This window comes from Epinephelus fuscoguttatus, linkage group LG19 (assembly GCF_011397635.1).
Source record: "Epinephelus fuscoguttatus linkage group LG19, E.fuscoguttatus.final_Chr_v1".
In the NCBI taxonomy this organism is placed as follows: domain Eukaryota; kingdom Metazoa; phylum Chordata; class Actinopteri; order Perciformes; family Serranidae; genus Epinephelus; species Epinephelus fuscoguttatus.
In genome coordinates, this window is record NC_064770.1 from 29,447,968 (window position 1) to 29,472,642 (window position 24,675).

At 42.2% G+C, this 24,675-nt stretch overlaps 1 protein-coding gene and 1 long non-coding RNA gene across 2 annotated transcripts; one reads left to right on the top strand and one right to left on the bottom strand.

Annotated features, from left to right (window-relative positions):
• Positions 1-1,190: 1,190 nt before the first annotated feature.
• recql5 (RecQ helicase-like 5) lies at positions 1,191-23,401 on the top strand. The gene is made up of 19 exons (XM_049560856.1): positions 1,191-1,320; positions 1,531-1,652; positions 1,737-2,258; positions 4,349-4,445; positions 4,532-4,643; positions 5,119-5,281; positions 5,362-5,444; positions 14,644-14,856; positions 14,939-15,035; positions 16,523-16,559; positions 17,927-17,985; positions 18,350-18,420; positions 18,523-18,613; positions 18,701-18,874; positions 18,994-19,628; positions 19,787-19,832; positions 19,911-20,123; positions 20,210-20,282; positions 20,846-23,401. Exons 1-19 carry the CDS (start codon positions 1,224-1,226, stop codon positions 20,968-20,970), a joined length of 3,030 nt encoding a protein of 1,009 aa, XP_049416813.1. The 5' UTR covers positions 1,191-1,223; the 3' UTR covers positions 20,971-23,401.
• Positions 5,459-11,878, bottom strand: LOC125879204 (uncharacterized). The gene is made up of 4 exons (XR_007447838.1): positions 11,417-11,878; positions 10,364-10,411; positions 7,595-7,713; positions 5,459-6,379 (listed from the first exon to the last, which is right to left on the bottom strand). It is a non-coding gene; the product is annotated as an uncharacterized LOC125879204 (long non-coding RNA).
• Positions 23,402-24,675: the final 1,274 nt, after the last annotated feature.

Consider the following 24,675-nt stretch of genomic DNA (forward strand, 5'->3'; position numbering starts at 1 on the left):
GAACAATTGTCCTTTTCCAAGATAATCCAAGATATACCCAACCAACCTCACAACAGCACAAGTTTGTTACCATGACGAACTGTGGTCAAGTCAAGACCCTGGTTAGGAAGACAAGCATGCATAGGAGCTTACCTGAGACAGTTTCTGACAGTGTGTGCCGAAATTCTTTGGTTGTACAATCAGCTGTCTGGGTGGCTGGTCTTAGATGATCCTGCAGGTCAAGATGTTGGATGTGGAGGTCTAGAGCTGGTGTGGTCTGCAGTTGTGAGGTTGGTTGGATGTATTGCCAAATTTTTGAGTGGCCTTTTATTGTCACCTTCACAAGCTTCAAAAATAAAAGAACATTCAGATTAATACTTAAAAGGTTATAATATAGCATACAGGAGGAGAGAGGGCTGGGGAGGAGAAGATAGGAAAATGAGAGGAGAGCAGAGCAAACGCCCCCCTGCTTCCCTCCAAAGTTTACTGGTAAATATGTAAGTAAACCTTGATCACAATATCTGGACTTTTATTCAGATAAAATTATGGTTGTGCTTGTATCATTTATCTTCCATTCCATGAATACTTTTTCACTGAAAGATGAAACTGTTGCGTTTGTCTCATTCACATAGGAGCCGTCTGTGGTGTAAAATGTGTGTAGGTTGCTAATTTGTCCTGTAGCGGTCACTGTATTATCATGGGTGTCTGTCAATATAGGTTGAAACCATTTGACCATAACGCCAGGCCATGTCATGTCACATTGAGTTTTAGCACTCTAGCTTTTGGATTTGGGAGATTTGTTGTTGTTTACTAATATTTTTTAGTGTTTAGGCCATAGGAACAACGTGTACAAATTTTTAAAAATGGGCCTAGTTCCCCCTAAAGTATAGGATCTGAGCGCACATGTGTGTCCATATACTTTTGGCCATGTAATGTATCCCTCACATGTGTCCAGCAGCTGTGAAAGGCGTGTACCAGCTGGACCAATCAGAGAGCTCTGACGCAAGCCGTTACAAAGCATAAACACCACGCTGCATCTTTTTCCAGCAAGATGATAAAAACATAAGGCAATAAATAAAAATATAAAATACTATATAAATAAATAGCATTAAGTATATAAACACCGAATACAATATAATAGAAAAAAACCCCACTTTATTTTTAGTTTTCGTTTTTATCGCGACTTTAATGACGTCATTAGTGTGCGACGACACCGAAGAGGTTCCTTTACAGGGAGATAAACGATGACAACAACTTTGAAACAAGCTTTAAAAACCCACTTTGGGTTTGACAACTTTCGGACTAAGCAGCAGGAGGATGTTGTGAAAGCAGTCGTCAAAAGTAACACAGAAATTTGCTTTTATACCCACTGCTGTGTTAGTTTGTCTCAGTGCTAATTAGCAGACGTTAGCTGTCTCGGAGCAACAGCAACTTAACTGACATTCCTGTTCATATGTAAATATGTGGTGTAGTTGTAGTTATATTACATGTAGTGTTGTCAAAGGGAATAATGTGTGGCACGGTGGTAACTGGTGTTGTGTCTTGCCACAGGAGACAAAGATGTGTTTGTGTGCATGCCCACTGGAGCAGGAAAGTCCCTGTGTTACCAGCTGCCTGCTGTCCTGGCTGAGGGTATTACTCTGGTTATATCCCCGCTAATCGCCCTCATTCAGGTCAGTCTCTGCTTCTGATTGGACCGCTCCTATGTAATGCACAGTCTCAATTATGTGTTAATCTCTTCCTGTGTTCCTCTCCAGGACCAAGTGGACCACCTGCAGAGTCTCAACATCCCTGCCTGCTCCATCAACTCCAAGCTCCCAGCAGGCGAGCGCCGTCTGATCCTGGCTGACTTGGGCAGCAGCAGCCCCAAACTGAAGCTGCTCTACATCACCCCAGAGATGGTTGCCTCTCCCTCGTTCCAGCCCTGCCTGACGGACCTGTGCTCCCGCGGTCTGCTGTCTTATCTGGCTGTGGATGAGGCTCACTGTGTCTCCCAGTGGGGCCACGATTTCAGGCCAGACTACCTCAAACTGGGAGTGCTGCGTGGCCGCATGCCAGGGGTTCCCTGTTTGGCCCTGACAGCGACAGCGCCCAAGAATGTACAAGATGACATTGTGCAGTCCCTGAAGCTGAGCTCGCCACTCTCTTTTGTTACACCTGTCTTCCGCAGTAACTTGCACTACGATGTGATCTTCAGGGAGCTGCTGCCAAACCCCTACGTTCACCTCTACGCCTTCATTCAGAAGGCACTGGCACTGGACAGCGGCTCCAAGGGACAGGTTGGCATTGTTTTTGTGATGCAGCTTATTTTCCCTGAATGATAGATCACATCATCAATTTTTTTTAATTTTTATGTTGTCACTAAAATCCTGGTCATGTTTGGGTGCTAGACAAAGAACAGCTCATTTGGAAGGATAGAAACAGAATTATCTGAATAGAAAAGCGGTGGTTAACTAAAAGTGTTCCCTAGACTATTTCTCACCGTTATTATATACATACAAGAAAATTCCTTTTAAACTTTACAGATTTCAACAAAACAGTAGAAAGCTGTTAAAGGGAAATTTCGGTTTATTTCAACCTGTCTCCTATCGTCCTAAATTTGTTTCAAGTGACTAGTGACATAAAAATAATAGTTAGCATGTTAGCCGTTAGCCTAGATACAGCCGGGGCGCATAGTAGCGTCAGTCCTGTTAAAACGTAAGTGAACGGGCTGCAACCGGTCCCATTCCTTGCAACAGAGGCATTTCTCTTCTGTGGGCACTGGGGCACAGCATTCACAGGTACACCACCAATCTCCAGAGCTACACAGCCTTGCAGCAGCCTTTCCTCCTCTCTCGTCCTCTACCTGTTGCGCCTCTCTCTCTCTCCTCCTCCGTTCTTAAATTTCATGAAGCTCTTCGTCAGTGTATTCTGGCTAAAATAGATAAGGGTGGCCATCAAACTCTGCAAAATCAAATTCTTCCTCCACAAAGTCAAAGTCTGGCAAAAAGTCAGCCATTATTCTATAAATCTTTCATAAAATAAATGAATGAACTTTTCAGGCTACTGTCCGGTTCTTCCTTCCAGCTGTTGCTGCTGGTTCTCGCGATATTTTGGCCGCGCTTTGGAAAGCACAGCTAAATGGTAAACAGAAGAGCTTCGTGAAATTGAAGAACAGAGGAGGAGAGAGAGAGAGGCGCAACAGGTAGAGGACGAGAAAGGAGGAATGGCTGCTGCAAGGCTGCGTAGCTCTGGATATTGGTGGTGTACCTGTGAATGCTGTGCCCCAATGCCCACAGAAGAGGAATGCCTCTGTTGCAAGGAATGGGACCGGTTGCAGCCTTATTTTCAAGGTCTGGATGTGACCGAGGACGAGACACCTCCACCTGGAGTAACGCTAGTATCCAGCTGGGCTTTATCTAGAGCTCGCGAGATATATTTCGGCCGCGCTTTGGAAAGCAGAGCTAGAGGGATAAACAAACATGGCACAAACATTGGTACATATCGGCAAAGCGGATATCGGCAAAAAATCCAATATTGTGCATCCCTAGTGGTAAACAATAATTATATTCAGCTGAGCGCACATGCACAACAGCGAGAAATAAAAACAAACACACAAACATGATGCAGACTACATGAAAGCTTCACCTTTGAGCATCCCCTGTCATTTGTCTGGTTCTTGATGTGGCACTTAAAAGGGAGATTTAGGATTTTTTGAAGTGGGGCTGTATGAGGTACTTATTTATAGTCGCTGCCTGAGTTTGGAGAAGCAGGTCGGAGCACCGCTTTGAAAGCTAAGCAATATGATGCTGTTGACAGGGGGCAGCAACAAAATGTATTTTAGCGTCCTTAAAAAAAATCAATATCACTGTAAGTGTACACTGTTTTTAGAACATTCTCACTGTTTTACCTTTACATCAGACAGTGATTTGTGATGGGTAACTGAAGCCGTTATATTGCTCTCCTCAAAGCCAGACTCCATTGATAAAAGGCGTTAGGAGCTTCTGGTCTACTGCTGCCTTGATCAGTTAGTTTGGGCCATTGTCTCACTTTGGCATTTTAAAGGGTTAGTTTGGATTCACCAAAGCCACACAATAACACTAACTGACCAAGTCAGCAGTAGACCAGTGTTCAGCAAACTAAAATGACTGTTTTTGAGCACCTGTTTGAATGTAATACATTGATGTTATAAATTGCATCAAATAGTTACTCACTACTTGTTTTTTATGAGATACTTTTTTACTTTTACTCAAGTGGTTATTTCTATGTGTACTTTTACCTCTACTTGAGTCATTATAATTATTGTAACGATGCTCTTACTTGAGTATCGTTTTTGTTGACTCACCACTGCTGGTTTCTTTAACCTACTGTATGTAATGTCTGTCACCAGGGTTGTGGGATTGTGTACTGTCGGACCAGAGAGGGCTGCGAAACTGTGGCTCACCAGCTGACTAAGCTCGGAGTCTCAGCCAAACCTTATCATGCAGGTAATACTGATTTCATCCTTATATGCATAGGATTGGAAAACACAAGATTTGGGGTCAAATGCTTTACTTTATCTTTTATAATGCAGGTCTGAAGGCAGGAGATCGCACAGAGGTCCAGAATGAGTGGATGCAGGGGAAGGTGCTGGTTATTGCAGCCACCATCAGCTTTGGTATGGGAGTAGACAAGGCCAACGTCAGGTGAGGCAAGATGCATGGTGTTGTATCAGTGACAGAATTGCATGTGCTTTCACAATATTTCCCAGAATCCAGTTGTTACCAATTTACTTTTTATTTATTCTTATTTTATTTTATTTTATTCATTTATTTTTAATGTTATTTTATTTTATTATTTATGCTATTTTCTTTATCTTTTTCCCTTATCTTATCTTATTACTATTATCATTTTCTACATGTGCCTGATGTTTGATTTAAATATTTATTTTATTATTATCACTTCGAGTAAGGGTGGGAAGGTTATATGGATATGGGACATTAGGATACGAATTAACAGTATGGGCTCAATTCATATTGTCAATGTTGTAAGTTGGTATACGAACCAGAGACCAGCTCACTCTGACATAATATGTCATTGTATACTGCCCATAAATCTAGTAAAAAATTAATAAAAAGATTTGTGGAAATGCACGTGCTGATGTTTTCTTTAATCCCGCAGATTCGTAGCTCACTGGAACCTCGCAAAGTCCCTAGCCAGCTACTACCAAGAGTCAGGGCGAGCTGGGAGAGACGGCCTGCCCTCCTTCTGTCGCACATACTACTCTAAGAAAGACCAGGAGCAAATCAGCTTCCTCATCCGCCAGGAGATCGGCCGCAAACAGGTCAGCACAGCAACTCAAAATGCAAAGAGTTCACATTTGAAGAACTCAGGTGTGTGATCATTTTGTAAACTTGTCTACAGGCGAAACGTGGCTTTGAAAAGGAGACGGACAAAGCAGCCATTACAGACTTCGATGCCATGGTGTCATTCTGTGCTCAAGAATCGTAAGTAAAGCGCTCACACATGCATTTTGTTTATTGTATATAAAAGTGTACAGTCAAAGAATTATATATCCCCACCCTTTGTACATATATATGCAGTTTCATACATGAAACAAAAGTTATTACATGCACGCTGTGCTTTTAAAAATACAGTCATAGTCCATTTCAGTATGTGTACAGCAGAGGGCAGACTTGATCTATGTTTTGTTGTGAAGTATGTCAAGAAACTCTTTGAGGTCAGAAAGCTTCCCCCTCAGGAGGATCTTATCTAACTCCATGTCTGACTGCCAACACTCATTCCTCAAGAATGACACATAGTAAGGTTTAGAAAAGCATAACAAAATAATTTGGCTCTCCCCTTCATATATCACAGCGCAGCTCCCTGCAGTTTTTAATTATCCTACACATTTTTATAGCTCGTATTCCATGCCGGTATTATTTGGATCAGCCCTTCCTTTTCCTCAGGGCAGAGGTGTGGTTGTTGGGTGTTGTTGCCCTGAAAAGCACAGGGATGCTCTGAAGAATGTGGATTCTCCTGAAAACCTGGCAGCTTCAGCAGGTGTGTTTGGCAGCCGGTCAGGACGTCCTTCTCTGCGTTTGTCAGGTTGTTTTGTTTTTCAAGGGTTGGGCCCCTCAAACTCCGCTGAACACACCCTGCATGAGGCTTCAACAGTCACTGAAATGTCTTGAATGTTTATGAAGTATATGGCCATGACTCCCAGAAGGAGTTTTCATTCACTTATAGGGTTCATTTGAGAGAGCTGAATGAGCTGTTGTTGTGTCTCAAAGATGTTTTTATCACCATCGCTTGTTAGGTCTCATCAGGTGGTACACATTTGCTCAAATGGTCGATCCCTTTTTTGCGGTCTTGCGACAACAGCAGCAGCAGCAGCAGCAGTAGTTCACGCAGGTCAGCACCATGAAGAGAACGACCACCACTGTGATAGAGCAAATAAAATAACATCAGTACCAGGCCACTCTTAAAGGACAACTTTGGCATTTTTCAACCTGGACCCAATTTTCCCATGTTTTTGTGTCTAAGGGACTCATGCGAACAACAATTTTTAAAATTGGTCCAGTACTGAGAGAGAGGGCAGCAGCCAGCAGCTGTGAAACACCCATGGTGTAAGCAGATGGGGCAATTGTGCATCATCGCTGTATGTCCATTAAAAGTGGTTATTTTTGTCACAGACAGGCTCAGATTGTTATTGTGAGTGTCTAAAGTGACCTTTTACCTTTCGTTTGATCCGGTCTGTTTGTTATTACGTCTAAAGCCTTGTTTCCACCGAGCAGTACGGTTCAGTTCAGTTCGGTACAACCCCGCCCACATTTAAGAGTACTGTTTGCAGTGGATGTGTTACGGTCTCAGTACCATGTCTGAGGGGTTACTTTGGTTCCAAAGGTACCATACCGAAAGTGTTTGGCAGAAACAGGGCTTAAGTCTCACTCAAGGACAAGGTTGGGCACCTAACTCGGTACTTTTAAGGGTACTGAACAAATAATGTCAATAATACCAAGTACCGATTACTGTGAAATCAATTAGTGCCAAATTTTTGTACCTAAGAGTGCACCTGGATGAGAATGTTGGGTTTTGACAGGAGGTGCAAGCATTGCCAAGTGCCCCAAAGCTAGAAAGTCGCCTGCTGCAGAGCTCTGTGGCTGGCTTTGGGGGGCTTTGCAGCAGAGACAGACAGTAGAAACAGAGCTCCGCTGAGCTGCTGTGTTCAAAGCAGAAGACAGAAGTACCGCAAAGTGTTATGAAGCAAAATTTAGCACCAGTTGATTTAACATTAATTGGTACTCGGTTGTACCAATGTAAGGTGGTCAGTACCCTTAAAAGTACAGAGTTAGGTTCCCAATCCTGTCTTTAAATGAGACTTTCACACAAGAACAAACAGACTGGATGAAGCAAAAGCTAAAGGGACATTTAATGGCCTTACAATGACAGCGCACAATTACCCCATCTGGTTACATAGCAGGTGTTGCATGGTTGCTGGCTGCAGCCCTTTCTCTCAATACTGGACCAGTTTCAAAAATTGTTGTTCACATCAATCACTTAAACACATAAACATGGGGAAAAAAGGGTCCAGGTTGAAAAATGTTACCCTTTAATAAAATACATAAACTAATGACAATGTAAAGAGCAGACTCACAGATGAAGGTTAAGATGACAAAGAACGCTCCCAGCTCTACAGGGTTGGCACTGGGCAGACCCTGCAGCTTGACCCATATCCTGTTCAGGATGTTCAGTGTCTCCTCTCTGGCATCCATCCTGGTGTGGTGGAAGAATTTACAGTGAAAAGGTCACGCTTGAATTTGGTTTACACAGTGTCTCATTTGTTTGCCTGCGTTCAGAGTCATCAGGATATAACTCCTGTTGCTTGTTACTTGCACCCTGAGTGGGTGAGACGACATCGCTGGTGTGTTGACATAAGCATGTAACTTTCAGCTTTTTATCTACCGGCATGATGAAGTACGGTTTAACAGTTTCTCAATCTGCAGGTTCCCTTTTAAAGAGAAATTGGGAGGATAAGTGTGACAGAGGAGTGTGAGGAGTTTTACTGCCTGGAAGTGCACAGATGTAAAGCATGTGGTTTTTCTAGCCAAGTGTGAGTGTGTTCACCACAGTAATGACACGGGAGTGGTGCTGGTGGTTTAAGGTGTTCAGCATAACTAACAGGTTAACCCTCTGTCAGAAAACAATGTGACAAAAGGAGGTAACGCTGTGTTCAGTGTTCTCTGTGTTGAAGGAGGGCTCTCTGGGCACCTGTGTTTAATGTGTGCAGACTGTAATGTGTTAAGTCACCGTGATGGGTGGCGTTCCAAGTGTCAAGAGACTTAATGTTGACTGTGTTATTGTGCTCTAAAGTAAATCAAATTTCACTGGGTGTGACAGTCTGTGGGTTCAGCTCTCTGCTGGCTGTGCTGCGTCGAATTGCATTATGAAACATCATACCTACAATAACAAAGTAGCACAAAGTCTGTATGATAGAATATAGTTCATTATATTGTTAAAGGAATAGGAACATTTGGAGAAAAGCTTTTTGGGGGTTAGATGAGAACATTGACACCGCTGTCATGTCTGCAGTATGTAGCTAGTTGGAGCCAGCAGCAGGCTAGCTTAGCTTAGCACAAATACTTTAAAAAGTACTGTATTGCACTATATGATTTCTCTTGCACTGTCTAAAAAATTATAAATTATTTTATATGAAAAAAAGACAATAAATGGGGGAAAAGCTAGCCCATCTCTGTCTAAAGTAGGGATGAATAACGACTAATTTCCATGGCGTTTAAATTGAGGTTTAAACTTACACTAGTGGTCAATCAGAATTGAGCATAATTTAATCTACAAGGTTAAACATTGTCTGAAAAAATATTGAACATTTAATAAGAGCCAGTAATCCTACTTTTCAAAAACTAAATTGCACTTTCAAGTGTCGCTGAAATTTGTGGCCATTTGCACCGTACATTATGAACATGACACATTATCCTACAAGACATGACAACAACGTTAAACAATAACTTTTATTGAAAACATTATCCTTTATGAAAATACATCTTTAGGAAATGTGCCTGATTATTACAACTGCATTTACATTGGGTGAACGCAATCGCATTAAATAATGACTATTTTTAAAAATGAGTAGGGGGCGCCTGTAAGCTCACCTGGTAGAGCAGGTGCCCCATGTACAAAGGCTCTGTCCTTGCCACAGTGGCTGCAGGCTCAATACCAACATGCTGCCCTTCTCTGCATGTTGTTCCCACTCTCTTTCCCCCCTTCATGCTAACAACTGTCCTGTCAGGTAAAGGAAAAGAAACCCTAAAAGATATCTTTTTAAAAAAGTATGATCGACTAGTATTTCCGGTGCCGACCAACAAATTTAGCAAAGCTTAATTAACTAGTCGACTGATTGCGCACATCTCTAGTCCAAAGGTAACAATATCAGCCTATCAACACCTCTGAAGCTCACTAATTAACACATTATATATCGTATGTTTTAATGGTAAAGAGAATACAAAGACCATAGAGTAAAAATGACAATTAGCCATTTTATAATTGGTAATGGGTCTGATTGTACCTTGAGTGTCCACCGGTTTCTTGGCAACTGGTGCAGCAAATAAGAAATTCCTCACATAACCCACTGTATAATAGCAAATTGTTGTTTTCATGCTTTGGTTTTTGTACAGATTGAACAAAAAATATATAAACTGTTAATTAGTGATCGTTAGAGGTGCTGATAGGCCAGTCTTGTTACTTTTGTACAGAGTTAGGTGTTGTTGCTGTTTCCATTCTTTGTGCTATTAGCACTGCTAAGCTAAGCTGAATACCTGCAAAGAAGCACATTTCCAAAAATATACCTTTACTATCTTCAGGTTACTTCATCCTATATACACTAGGGCTGTTGTACTGTGTTACATTACTCTGTAATTAAGTTTAATTTGTTGTCTCCATTGTGATCCAGTAACACCTGTCAGTTAAATGTGTATAGCTTAGTGGTTTCCAACTGGTGGGTCGCAGTCCAAAAGTGGGTCGTGAGTTTGTAAGTTTATAAAAACACACTTTATTTCTAAGTACAGTGAATTTACGGCACAGATCTTTTACTTGGAAGTGCCGTTTCCTGCTATAGAGTGAGTGACTAATGGGCAGCTACATGACAGAGACAGCAAACTAGCTCGACAACATGGCCAAACACAAGTATGACGCTGAATATATTAAACTATGTGGACCTTGAACTAATGACTAAGGAGAAATATGGACCCTGTGGCTGGACCAGTTGGGAAACCTCTGGTATAGCCAGTGAAAGTGACAGTCAACCCTAGATTTGCTATTTTTGCTTTTTTTATTTGTCTGTGCTGTGTCCATGATTTTTGCAGCCTCCTTTTGAATGCATGCTGCTTATGGTTTGGCACGGGGTCGCTACCTTTTTATTAAGTCCAGACCTCACCTGCGTGCTGGGCCCAGGAATGTTCTGAACACAGAAAAACAAGAAGACAATAAGAAAATACAGGCAGAGGGCAGAGTCTCTGCAGGAAAAACACACTGCCACATATTTCTAGTCGGTCATAAGTGACGATTAAGACGATGAGTCATATACATTACTTTGTTTTGTTTTTGTAAAATCCGCATAATATACCTTAAATATCTTTAATTTTTGTTCCCCAAAATACTGTGGCTATTGTACAGTGTTACATTTCTCTGTAAACAGGTTTTTCTCTCTGTTGTGTCTTAATAACACCTGTCAGTTAACGCTTTTGCCTCCTAGCAAAGGGCTGGTAAACAGCATGACCACAAAGCTGAATCAGCGTCTCTATAAAACAGTTTAAACACAAACTAAATATTACAACACTCATCAAGTCAAGATTTATTGCAGGGCTGTTAAACTGCATTCCAAATACACTGACAGCTGAGGGCCACCTAATGTTTTCATGCTATTTGATGAATTGTGCCAGTTTTAGTGCAGCAGAATTCACATGAAAGATTGTTTTCAAGTGTGGTTTTAGATTTTAAGAACATGCAGATACCAAACCGGATGCTGTTACCACTGTACAGACTTAGTTAGTTAGCTGGTGGTGTGGCAGATGAGTCTGACTGATAAGGACACATCTGCAGTTATACTTGAGAGGTGCTAATTTCAGATCCTGTTGTCATCTATTATTATATTTAGTTCTTTCTTAAAATCATCTCAGTATGCAGACAATGATTAATCTCAATTTTCTGTCACCATGGTCTCACAAAACCAGACTTTCCTCATTAACTCTTAGTGTTATTAAAGATGCTTTCAAATTGTGAGAAACTTAAACACGCCACAGTTACATTTAAAAGCAGCGTAGTTTAACTTCCCAATGTGTGTTTGCACTATACAAGTCTATTTCTGAACACATTCTTCACATTCTTCTCAACCTGGAGAATTTTGCAGGTGCTTTGCCTCTCAAATTGCACAGAAACAGACACACTCGCAGTCAAATGCACTTACCCGTGAGAGTCTCTGTTGTTTTCACACACTCAGCCCAGCCCAGACTGACTGGCAAAAACTACAAAACAGAAGTAAGCAGACCAGTTGATGACGAGGAGGCAGTGATGAACATGACATGTCTTCCCTGGAGGAGTTAACCTGCTGAGCGTTGTCAGCGTGCTAGTTTGTTGTTGAAACGTGCAGTACGTCACCCAGAGGAGGACACGGGCAGACCCAGACAGGCAGTCAGGTTGAGATTAAGGTTATGAGAGGTTATTCCTCAGGTACTGATGAAACTCTGCATGTGGAGTGCTCCTCTGACCTCTCTCAGACTCCTCGTAATCTGTCTCTTCTTTTTGGTCCTTTGCTTTCTTGCTCTCTTCTTGTTTGTGGTTTTTGGTTGCAGAGTAGTTCATCTGTTGTGTGCCTCACTTTAGTTTGTCTCCCTCTGAGGCTGTTCTCTGTTTGGCAGCCCTCCCCGGGAGTGACTGTTGCCTCACAGAGTCTTTGTGTGCCTCTCTGCCTCTCCCCACCTCCTTTGGTGAAACTCTCTTTCATGGCTGTGGAGGCAGAGTTTCCATTTTCAGCAAGGCAGTTAGTATGTTGTTGAAGTGGCTCATCTAATGGGCTCTTTCCCAAACAGACCGTGTGTGAGTGTGTGTGTGTAGTTGTGTGAATATTGACTGTTACATAATACTGGATCTGGAATAGAAGTGTGAGGTCTTTTTTTTATTAAAATAATGGCAACAATTGCATCCAAAGCAAAATGCAGGAAGGTGAACTCATTAGAAAAGAATCGAAGCATTGCGTCCGAATAACTCTGAAATTATAGAGAATAAGACTAATTAGGTCCCAAATCAAGATTTAATTTGCACTAATGTATTCTTGTTATCGATGCATGAAGTTCTGAGGAGGCTAACGGAGCTGTTATCCGTTATCAGACAGATGTATTTTTTATTTCATGGGACAAGGGAGACCTGTTTGACTCATAGAAGAACAGAACCATTGATCATAGTGCTGTGTGATGGTTACACAATGGCTAACAGATCAATAATGCACTAGATGCTCTGTGTATGATGGAGAGATGTTTGGGGTTTGCTCAAAAACATCAACACGACTGACCTTTTAGATGCAGAATCCAATGTGTATATATAAGCTTTATTTAACTAGGAAGTCACATTGAGATTTTAAAACTCTTGTGCAAGTGAGACTTCGCCAAGACAGGGTCATAAAGCAATTTAAAACAGCAACAATAGATATGTCAAAATAGAATACATAAGTAATGTCCAAACCTCTCCACCTTCTGGATAAGTATTTTTAAAGCCTTTAGCAAGATGCTTGAAACCCAACTGGACTCCAACCCAGTCTGCGCACTTCAGTGCAACTTTGAAGGAATCCTGTGTTATGTTGCCAAATAAAGCCCACACTTGGATAGCTTTGACAATGCTCCTGGCAAGATGTTTGATCCTTCTTAATTGAAAGCGATGCACTCCCCCATCCTTTCCTCATGGGGTCAGAGATGTTATGTATTTCTGTAAGTTAGAAAAAATCAAATACATACTCAAAATAGTCCTCTCAAACCTTTATTAAGATATGGAGTCCCTTTTTGGGCCTTTTGGATTCGCTACAGGAACCTCTCGATAAAGATAAAGAATAAGGTGGTGCCTATCGATGTTGCATGACAGCAGAAGTTCTGGTAGCTTCTCTCCTTTACCTGAATGCATTTTGTAACCTGTAATCCTATGGACAGGTGGGCAGGGTGGAATCAGGGATTCCGATTTCAAGTCGTCAATATATATGACAAACAGTGTTTCGTTATAGTCAGGGGAGGAATTGTTGCATTGCTGTCTAAAATACATGTGTTGTATCTTTGTTGTTGGAAAAAGACATTTAAAACCAATAAACATATTACAATACATAATAGAGTGCATTAAAAAGGCAGCACTATGAAATCTAGAATTTGTTGTGTTGCCAACTTTAGACTTTATGAATGTATTCTGCTGTAGCTCACAGGAGCTGTACCAGCCTGTCCTTGCATGTATTTCATTTTTATTAAGGATGCACTGATTTTTCAATTCTGGGCCGATAGTGACATTTTGTTGTTGTTGTTTTTTTTTGTTTTTGTTGTTATTTATTCCCCGTTTTGTGCCAGGGAAACAAAGAAGTACTCATTATAATAGATTAACTGTTCTGAAGTGACTCATTCCTTCATTACACGACCTTTGAATGAGCACAAATTCAGTCATAACAATTTATGAAACAGCCTTTAATATAAACTTTTTTTGCATGAAAAACATCTATATTAGTATCACAATTCCCTCTCTAATATTTAATTTATATTGCTGTGAAAACATAAAAAAATCTCTTCACTCTTGTTGCCAAAAACTTCATCCAGTAGCTAACCCGGACAATATTTGTGCGTGGGGCCCATGTGGGTAGAAAACGGGCTGAAAAATGGGCTCTATATGGGACTGTCCAAGGGTTCCATGATGGCCCCATGCCCCAGATAAGATGCCCGTTTTGGGCCCATACCCACTTGCTACCCAGGTAGCTGTAGCTTAACCCATGTGGTGCCCACTTGAGTGAACCCACTCATGTTGGCAATTGGCATGGGACCATTATGGAACCCTCAGACAATCCCATAAAGGGCCCTTTTTTCCGGCTCATTTACTAACCACATGGGGCCCACGTACAAATGTTGGCCAAATGGGTATGGCCCTGTACTGGGCATCTTATCCTGGGCCCACTTGGGTAAACCCACCCATATGGGCAATTGGCATGGGGCCATTATGGAACCTTTGGACAGTCTCATAAAGGGACCATTTATAAGCCCATTTACTACCTACATGGGCCCCATGTACAAATGTTGGCTGGGGAACAGCTAACATTAACTAGATCTCCTATTGATTTAATTCACTGCTTTGTTTGATACAATATCGCATTATCAGGGAAACAATAGAGTGCGCCCCCTGACACGTTGATAGAGAGTTTGATCCCATAGCCGTCCCATGGAAGATCTCTGTTCATCCCTGGGATGACGGGATGCTGTTAGTCTCAAGCCCTTCTTTTTAGTTGCACAAAACTGATGTGACACGACAGAAAATATCAGCCACTGCCATTGGTAAATGTCAAGGTATTTGCTGACTGGCCGACGGCAGTCAACAAGGCCGATATCAGCTGATATCGATGTTTGCCTGATAAATCAGTCCATCCCTTGTTTTTAACAGTGTCTCTTATCTTTCCTTCAGCTGTCGCCATGCCACAATCTCCAAGTTCTTTGGGGACAAGACGCCAAACTGTGCAGGTGCCTGCGACTATTGTCGAAACCCCAAGCTTGTGCGAGCCCAGCTGGAGAAGGCGGCCGTCCTCAGCACCAAGACTGAAGTTCAGAGCAAAGGAGGACCATTCGGTTTCCTGCCGGACCTTTATGAAGGAGGGAAGAAGGGCTACGGCTTTGAGAGGCAGGACTACTTTGCATTTGCCCCACTTGTTATCACGTACAGCAGTGGTGAACTTGATTGACACTGACATGACATCTTGCAGGTATGATGAAGGGGAGGCAGGTAGTGGTGACGAGGACACCACAAAGAGGAAAAAGGAGTTTGCAGACCTCTTCAAGAAGCAGATGAGCATGCGGAAGGTGAATCACAATCATCAACACACAAACTCTTTTCAGAAAGGTATATTTTCTGTAGCTAGAAAAACAACTCCACGCAGTGTTTGTGTTGCGTCTCTGTGCATCTGTTTGCCAGCTGTTTGCAGCAGGAAAGCAGGGGCTGGTGAGGCCCCTGTAAGAGAGGATTGTGGTAAATCGCTGCCACATGTTCAGTGGAGTCAGCACAACATTGAAGTACAACTATTTGTCAGCAGGTCCAAGTGGAGCCTGTCTAGCTCAGTAAAAGCAGGAATGCCACAATTGTAAATTAGAGAGAAACTGACTTAAACAACAAAGAAGAAATGAGTTGGTGAAGTGAGCCTTTCAGACCTTCATTTAAATCTCTTTACGTAATTGATCTACTAGGTGAAAGTAATATTTCACCCAAAAACATGTTCGCAGGCTTGAGAGCTACATGACTATAAAAAACAACGACTGGCCAGCTCACTCAGAGTAAAAGATAAACCAACGTGTTTCTCCTAGAGAGTTTTCGTCAGGATCATCATCACAGTTGTGGTGCCTGTGCATCAGAGTTCAAGTATCAAGTATCAGCCTCAGGGTATGTACTAATCCTGAGGTGAGATGTCCTCCATCTAAAGCTCTAGATCTCCTTCAGGAGGGGAGGGATTTAAAGAGGCAGCTATCACTGTCTGCATCTTGTGTCTGATACGTGTGGTATGTACAGAGGAGGCAGAGGAAAGATGAAAGCTAATGATCTCAGACGCTATGTGTACAACTTTCTAACTGTTCCATCTCAAGCATGGTTGTGTTGCTGTACCACACTGTGACTGAGAAGGTGCCCAGCTAATCTCTCATATAGGTTAACTTAGCAGTGTGAGGGTTAAGTGTGAATGGCAGGAGGTGAGAGGTAATGATGCAGAGACGGAGGAAGTGTGTCACATTGTTTTGTTTATTTCAAAACACAATTACAAGACGGTATATATTAACTGTACAACAACGAGAGTTCCCATCAATGAGACACATCAAGTGTTTGTGTTTAAGCGTGATGGGTAGATGATTGAGTTGATTTTAGCCATGATTCTCATCTTAAATTTAGAATCAGTAATGCCGCAGCACGCTGTTACATAACTCAGTACTGAGCTCCAAAATTTGTGTCTCTACTAGAGAAGACCGATCTGCCAAAATCAGTAGATCTGTGCTGTATCACATGTCGCCTCTGTTGGTGATAAGAAGTATTTTAATGGGGAAGGAACCAGATTATTGATCATTTTTCAAATTGAACTAGCATCATAAAACACACAAGGCTGTCAAAGGTCAGGAGATTATTCTTCTGATTTTATGATGATGGTAACTTAACAGCTTTTTGTCCGGTGCCTTGAGTGTGTGTTTGTGGAGTGTTTGCAGTGGAGCAAGTGTTGTTCCCAAGCCTGTGATACAGTATTAGATGTGTGAGAGTGAATGTTTTGAGTGAACATCTGAGAATTAACTTCTGTCTGTGCTCGTTTCTTTAGGGAACTGACGGTCGGAAGGAAGACTTTGTTCCCCCAGGTAAATGTTGTCATGATATTGTTGAGCCACTGTATTAAGGCCCAGATACACCAAACCGACATAAAAGAACTAGTGGTGGCAAATGCTGATTGTTGCGTCGCCTAACGATGCCTATGTCTCTGCCAAGAAGTTGTACTTGAACACACCACAAAGACTCCAGCCAATGTCCAGCTAGCACATACATTCTGCACCTGTGTGAGAGGAAATAACTCCATAGCAGCAGGTGGCGGTAGTCTCTATTCACCATTCAGAAAGGGAAACCGGGAGAATGACAGGACGAATTCAGGACGCCACTTAGCCAGTCAGCACATGAACAACAGAACCCGGTGTTAAAAGGACAAAGGTTATTTGCAGTGCATTAAGGAACAATAACACAAGCAATTACTAACCATTTTTCAGGATGTCTGCAGGTCCTCTTAAATTTTAGAAGTATTAGACCATAAAAGTCATTATATAGTCTTAAATTTGAATTTGTTAGGTCTTAATTGCCACAGACATTTTATCTAATTTCATTTATCTGTCTTTAAATATCTTTTTGGCTAAAAAGGGGGAAGCTCTTCTGTGTGAAGTCGACACCTCTGATGTAACAAATCTTTAAACCTACCACTGAACCTAATATTGTCTTTTACTCAATACTCGCACTAACCTTTTGGCAACTAACCTAACTCACTCTAATAACTGTGTTTATACATAAAACCTACCTCTACACATGACCACATATATACTTATTACCTTTATACTTATTTACAATGCTTAAATAACAGAAGAGGATTTTTCTTTTTTAAACATCACATTTTTAAAACGATTATCTTCAGAAAAAAGGTTTTTAAAAGCATTAAATTTAAATGTCTCATACTTGTAGACACTCTGAGTCCTGCGAAAGAATCAGAGCTGCTACAGAACCAAAGCTCAATGGCTAGAAAAATAATCTTTCCTAATATAACCAGTTTGTTTTGATCTCATTCCCTTCGTTTGTTTACTTTCCTCACTTTTGTTTCTTTTCTCGTGCACTGAGCTGAATTGCCATGAGAGTGAGTTCATTAACTGACGAGCTCTGCTGTCTCCTACGTTGATTTATAATGCTGTATTGGCCAAAAAAAGGTGACAAGGGCTGATCAGTGCCAACAGAGTGGGACATGCTGCAAAACCTAGAACGACAGATGCTCACTGACAGCCGACTGTCAACTTGGTGTGTCAGGGCTCTAAAAGATGGCTGAATAAGCAAATTTATGCCGATCACTCACTAGTTAACTGTCCAGATATAACATGGTGTCAGAAGCGGGATATCAATGGATGGATGAAATAATTCTGAATGAATATCCAGGCTGATCTGTACTGTCTTATAACCAATGTATCCTGCTGTGCAGATGCTGACTGCCCACTCAGAGATGCCAGCAGTCAGAGGATCCCTAGGCTCACTGTAAAGGTACTTGAACGCTGCGAACACATTCCTCATACCTGCTGCACTCATTAACACGTCTCCAAGAATTCAGTGACTCAGTGTGATGAGCTGTGAAGACGGGCGTTGACTGAGGCAGCATTTCAGCTGAGCAACACTGACACCATTAATGTAAAAGAGACAGTGTTTATACAGCACCTGAAAAGATAAGATAAAAACTGCAGCAGATTAAATGCAGAAAGTTTCCATCCTGCAGACATTTCTGTCAAATGTGGTCTTTTCACTAGATTAAAAAGATATGGCTCTTTAATTATTAATGCCTCTATTTTTGATCTTCCTTGATAATTTCAGTTTTAATTTATTAACTCTGTTTATATATACTCTTGTGCAGGCCAGAGAGCACTGCCTGTGCCTCCTGCAGGAAGCACTATATGGCCACCAGAGGGCAGAAGACACCGTCAAGTAATTTTGCAGACACATGCCTCAAACATTATTGAATTTTCTGACTGTCTTTCCTCACAGTTGCTCTGCATTGTCTTCTAAGTCTTCTTCGTCTCTCAACAGTGACACCCTGTCTTTAGCTGTGGATATTGAGTATGAGGTCTTCAAGAGCAACAAGTCCTCCAACTTGTACAAAGCTTCTGTCCTAAAAAAGGTAATGACTCACTGCTGCACCTGTCACAGCATCGTCAGCAGCGTACAGTAAGATTGGGAGGATGTTCCTAACTCTCTTTTTTTAAAGGTGTCAGAGTTGAAGAAATCAGCACGTGGAGAAAAAGGAGAAGGTGTAGAGACTGGCAGCAGCAGTGAATCCAGAGAAAATGAGTCAAAAGTCAAAGAAGAAGCACCTTCCTCTTCATCTTCCTCTTTTTCTGAGGAACTGCAGGGCTTCACATCTGCATCTGAGATCTACTCAGTAAGATCCTCTTCACTACATGCATGCTTCCCCAAATTAACAGGCACTTATTGTGGATTCTTGTGGCTACAGAGTATTCAGATATAAACATGAACTCTTTTTTTGCATTGTTCCTCCAGATGAAGCGTAAGAGAGTTGGAGCAGGCCTGAGGGGATCGTCCAACCCCTTCCAGACTGCTAAGGATCTGCTGAAGCCCTCCATGTTAGAAAATGTATCTAACAAAGGGACAGAGAGCGGCGGATTTTACAATGACAGCTCAGGAGGCTCTACAGACACAAACACAGATGCATCTTCAGCTGTAACTTCATCCATCAGAGCCAAAGCTAATGCCGTCGCTGCGTCCCTCAACAGCCCGACAAAGGCAGGCAGATCCATGAGCAAGAAGCAGCAGAAGCTAGTGGAAGCTGCAAAGAGTTCCCGCAACATTTCCCAGTACTTTATGAAAAAAGAAACAACAACAAAAGCCAACAAAAGCGAGGAGGAGGTGGAGACGCTGAAGAGACTTGATGCTACGTTACCTCACACAGCGGTGGTGCTCCCTCAAGAAAACAGTAACCAGCAGGAACACTCACCTGTCGCTGTGGAAGATGTAGAGGTCAGCCCTGTGGAGACACAGGAAGTGATCCAAGAAGACAGTAAAAAAGAAGTAATAGTTATAATGGATGATGAAGAAAAGGAAACCCATGACATAGAAATGTTGGAGCTGGAGCGGCTTCAAGATACATCTGAAGAGTGTATGAAGTCTAATGCAGAGTAAGTGAATGCATCATTTCAAAGAACAAAAACAAAGTTCTCTTCACAGATTTAAGGCAACACAGCGTGAGTAACTGTTACACAATCAGTCATTTAGGGGCTGATTTAAGAAACAGTTGATGGAAAGGTCTCTAAAATTCTATTTACTTCTCACACAGACAAAATGTAACAGTGGAAGAGTCTAAACCACCGCTAACAGAAGGGGTAAGTGTCTGTTTCCCATCCAGTCCTAACATTTATCTTCCGCGCAGTGACTGATGTTACGTATGTGTGTGTGTCCAGATGACAGTTGGTATAGAAGCAAACAGAGAGTCATCTCCTCCAGCGAAACGCAGCCGCCCTGCCAACAGAAAAGTAACCTTTAACCCCCAAGTACAAGAGAGGGCCCTGCTCCCGGTCAACGAACCACCCAAACCTGTGACACTGAAGGAAACTGCAGACATCGTTGTTCGCTACCTGGACCCGTTTTACACTCAGGGAAAGTTTGCCACCAAGGTTAGAGCGGCAAATATAATTTAATGTTTGCAGAAAAGCAACAAGAAATTAAATGAACTCTCATCTGTTGTGTTCTTTGGTTGCAGGAGCTGTTTAAGTCCTTCGCCCGTTACTTATCGCACCTTCTGGCAGAGGGGAGGAGTCGGGGGAAAGGCCAAGGTAAGCAGGGGAGAAAAAATCTAAAGTTGTGCTCTGCTGCATGCGATGGATTTATGTCCAATGAAGCAGCCCCTGCAGTATGTTTCACCCAGAGGTATGAGAATTGGTAGGCATGTGTACCATCCCATGATGTAAACAAAAGCCTCTTGGAGCCATGCCCTAAACCCAGCAGGAAGTCAGCCATTTTAAATTTCGTCTGCCACTTTTGTGCATTTTTTGGCGATGTCCAGGGGCCGTACTTTAACAAACTTCTCCTACAGATTTGATCCAATTGACTTCAAATTTTGTCTGTATCATCTTAAGACCTTGGACATTAAACCTTGCCTAAGGCTTGAGTTTTCGTCGAACTGTGTGACTGTGGCGAGTTGTCAAATGTCACCACAAAACAGGAAGTACTTTGTAACTCCAGAATACATGATCCAAACTGTCCCAGAATTCAAGTTTTATGTGAAAGGGACAGCCTGTCAGCACCCTTAAGTTCGGTGCGAGGGCCCTCTCATCTAAAAGTTGTGCTTTGCTAGATGCGATGGACTCATCTCTAACGCTTGTCTCTGTGTCTACAGTCAAAGCAGAAGCCAGAGCTCTCATCAAGAAGTTCTTCAGCGGCGTCCAGCGCTGTGAGAGTGAGGCCGACTGGAAGCACCTTAAAAGACCGCACAGCTGTAAAACCACAGAGAACAAGGAATGATGGGAAGTGGAAATGTAGCCATTCTTAGGGTCGAACCCTTCCTCTTTGTCAGTGCCTAAGCTTCTCTCGTCCCAGTGACCTCAGGCTTCACCACAGACGCCTGCTGACCTGGTTTAGAGTTGATTTGCTGCTAGAGTTGTGCTTTTTTTTTTGGGCTTGTTGCTGCTGCAGAAGCTTATGTCAATAATGAAGCAATAACGTGTGGGCTGTTACAGTCTGAGACAGCAGAAGTAAAACTGTGTGCATACTGATAGGACAAGTGTTGTTTATGTTTCAGCCCACTAACTGAAAACTGTGTACACTTTACATTTCTGATGACCAATGTATGTGATTTTAAATTAGTCCTCTACAGGCAGCCGTTGGCCTTCATTCTTTTCACTACAGTATGGCACTTAAGTGGTGCTGCACTCTTTTTTAAGTTTGTCTGCACTTAACTCTCCAGTAAACATGTTTCAAGTCTGCAAATTGATTTGCATACTAAGCCGAAATGAATGGAAACTAAAGGCCTCTTTAAATTAGCGAGACTGATGCTGTATCTCAATTCAGATACTTCAGTAAGTACACTTACATGTAGTGCACTGTGTACTCTATGTACTCACTTGCGTAGTGTGGGAATTTAGTGTTGTCTCAAATCTAACACGGCTGTTGTACGGTTGCAACATTTGACCACTTCTTTTTGTTGGCAAATTGCAACTGGATGGAGCGTTACTGCCAACATTTTACCACAGTTGTCACCCGCCAAAATACCTGCTGGCTTATTTGCTTGTCCAGTGGAGCGACCACAACCACTGTAGCTACCTCGACTGCCCTTTTCACACTTTGTGGGTCTCTCTCCTTTCACTATGTAGCCAAGATGGCGCCCATTAAGGGTGAGGAGTGTCCAGCGTTCCACCCTTTACATTTTGACCGTTACGTGTACACCACCCAGGTACTCAGTGTCAGTGTGAATGCACTTATGCATTTAAAATAGCAAGGGCAACTACAGAAGAACAAGAATTGAGTCACAGCCTAAAGGGCTGCAGCCATGCCAGCAGCTCTGTGAGGCTGTACTCAGACGCAGTGGTGCTTGGAGCTAAATGCTAAATGCTAACATGCTCATAATGGCTACGTTTACATGCACAAAATGTTCAATTTTTTTTTCCCATTTTCTGAAAAAGACAATATTCCTTCTGAGCTGTTTACATGGCATTTATATGCATACTCTGTTTAACATGCCAGAACATGTTGTTCATCATTACAAAATATGGAAAAGTGGAATGATAGGAGCTGCTTGTCATTTTGTTATCCTGGGCCTGTTTATATCCAAGTCTGTCATGATGTATAAAAGTAGGCGTGTTTCTCCTTGTGACAAGAAATGTGGGCTTTTCTTTTGGGCATGTATCTCGACCCCACAGCCTTGCAGAGTGTTCACGAGTTGATTTGTGTACAATGTATCCATGACAACGCACAGCGTTTAAAAGGAAGCTGCTGTAAAGACCCGTGTTGAGATGCATACTCTGAATACGCTGTACACATGTACAAAGAATGCTCCTAAAACTTGAATAATATCAGCAAATTTCTCACATCTTAATCTGAAAATGCTTCAATCGGAACAAGGTGTAATTCAGAATATGCTGCTGACATGACATGTAACATTCAGAATATTAGTGTGTGTGTAAACATAGTCGATGATGGTGCTGTTTGGTAGGTAACATTTGCTTATTAACACTAAATGCTGTGTGTCGGAGCACAGCTGATGATGACAAGGATGTTATTAGTTTTACAGGTGTTTGGTCATATCATGAAAAGATATGTAAAGTCAGAGAATCATTTGAGTCATCAGGGTTCATCCTCTGGAGACCATGTGAGACACTCAGTCTGGACCAAAGTGGTGGATGGTGCAGCAGACGGCTAGCATTGCTAGAAACACATAGTGGTCATCAGTAATGTAAAGATGACATCATTTGATGTAAATGGGGACAGAACATTGAGGAACAAAGAATAATACTTTCATATTTGACACAAACCAGGCAGGTGTGTGTTGTGGAGGCCTTGTAGATATTTTACTGCTGCTACGTACTTTGTCTTTGGCTGTTGTCTGCAGAACAAAGAACAGAGTACATGGAAGTATGGATACTGTATGATGTGATACTGTCCTGTTAATTTTTTATTTAAAGATGGATTCAATTTTATCTTCGGTTATTATGTCTTGTAGCAAAGGGATCATTTCTGCAGGATGTTTTTCTTTTTTAGCGACATGGTTTCCACTGAGCAACATGTTGTTTAGTCATAGTGCCTGTCCGTCTGTGAGAGGCCACAGTTTGTGTCTCAGCATTCAGAAGGAAGCCCAAAGAGTCCTGGAGGCACGGATGGACACAGAGGCCCGGCTGTGTGTGTGTGAGCAGCCGTGGTGTGTGTACTCTTTGCTCCTAAATGTTTACAATAAAGTCAATGCTGAACAGAAACAGACTGGCGACAGTGTGTTAATTCATCTATGCTCATGTCTTCAAGTGGACAATTAGACTTAAGGGAGAAGGAGAGGGAGGAAGGGAGGGAGGAGATGTCCGTGCCGGGGACGCTGTCAAATAGACGGTGACGTCACCTTCGCTGTGCTGCATTCAGGTGCCCACTGTAACTTAGGGCTTTTAATGTCCTACATTCATTTCAATAGAAAAGTAGTGATGTTCAGAGTAAAAAATCATTACATTTACTAAGGAAAACATGGCAGTAGAGTCTGTGGTGTTCCATGTAAGGGTTAATTTCAACTTCTGACTGAATGTAATGACCAAAATATTACTACAATATTATTACCAAATTAATGCTGTTGTCATTACTATTTGCCGTACCCCTCTCTTACATCTCTCATATGTCATCTATTGCACATCTGTCCGTCCTGGAAGAGGGGTCCCTCCTCAGGTGCTCCTCCAGAGGTTTCTACCTTTTTCCCCATTAAAGGTTTTTATTTGAGGAGTTTTTCTTTATCCACTGTGAGGGTCTGAGGACAGAGGGGTGTTGCATGCTGTAAAGCCCTCTGACGAGTTAAATAATAAGTCCAAGGGCCAGAATCTACTGTCAGACACTCCAAGGGAAGAGTTAAAAATTTGATGGTCACAGGCAGGAATGACTTTCTGTGGCACTCTGCGATGCATTTCAGAGGAATGCGTCTTGCACTGGATGTTCTCCTGTACCTGACCAGCATGTCACACAGTGGGTCAAGCACTATGTTGCATATTCCTAAACATATGTGTTTACCTGGCCCCAGATTTGTTGTGTGGTATTGGATTAGTCTTCTAGCATTAAAAAGCTGTATTTTACAGATCCTGAGAGGAGCCAGGCCAGGATCAAGTAGCATCTTGCTGTGAGGATTGCAGATAGCAAGCAGCTCAAACCTTTCCTATGTGCCAAGCAGGAGCTCCCGTTTGGGACTCTGTCAGTATTCATTGTTCAAGAGGTTATTACCAGGAGCTGAATATTTGCAGAGGTCCCCTCCTCATTAAAACAAACAGGCTTGATGATTAAAAGCAGTAGAAACACAGAATGAGCAGTTTAATGTTAATGTTCGTGGATGGGCGGCTAGCCCAGCACCTGGTAGTAATGTTCATTCATCCATTCATACATTTTCCATAACAGCTTATCCTGTTAAGGGTCACGAGGGGCTGGAGCCTATCCCAGCTGACACTGAACGAGAGGCGGGCTACACCCTGGACAGGTCACCAGACTATCACA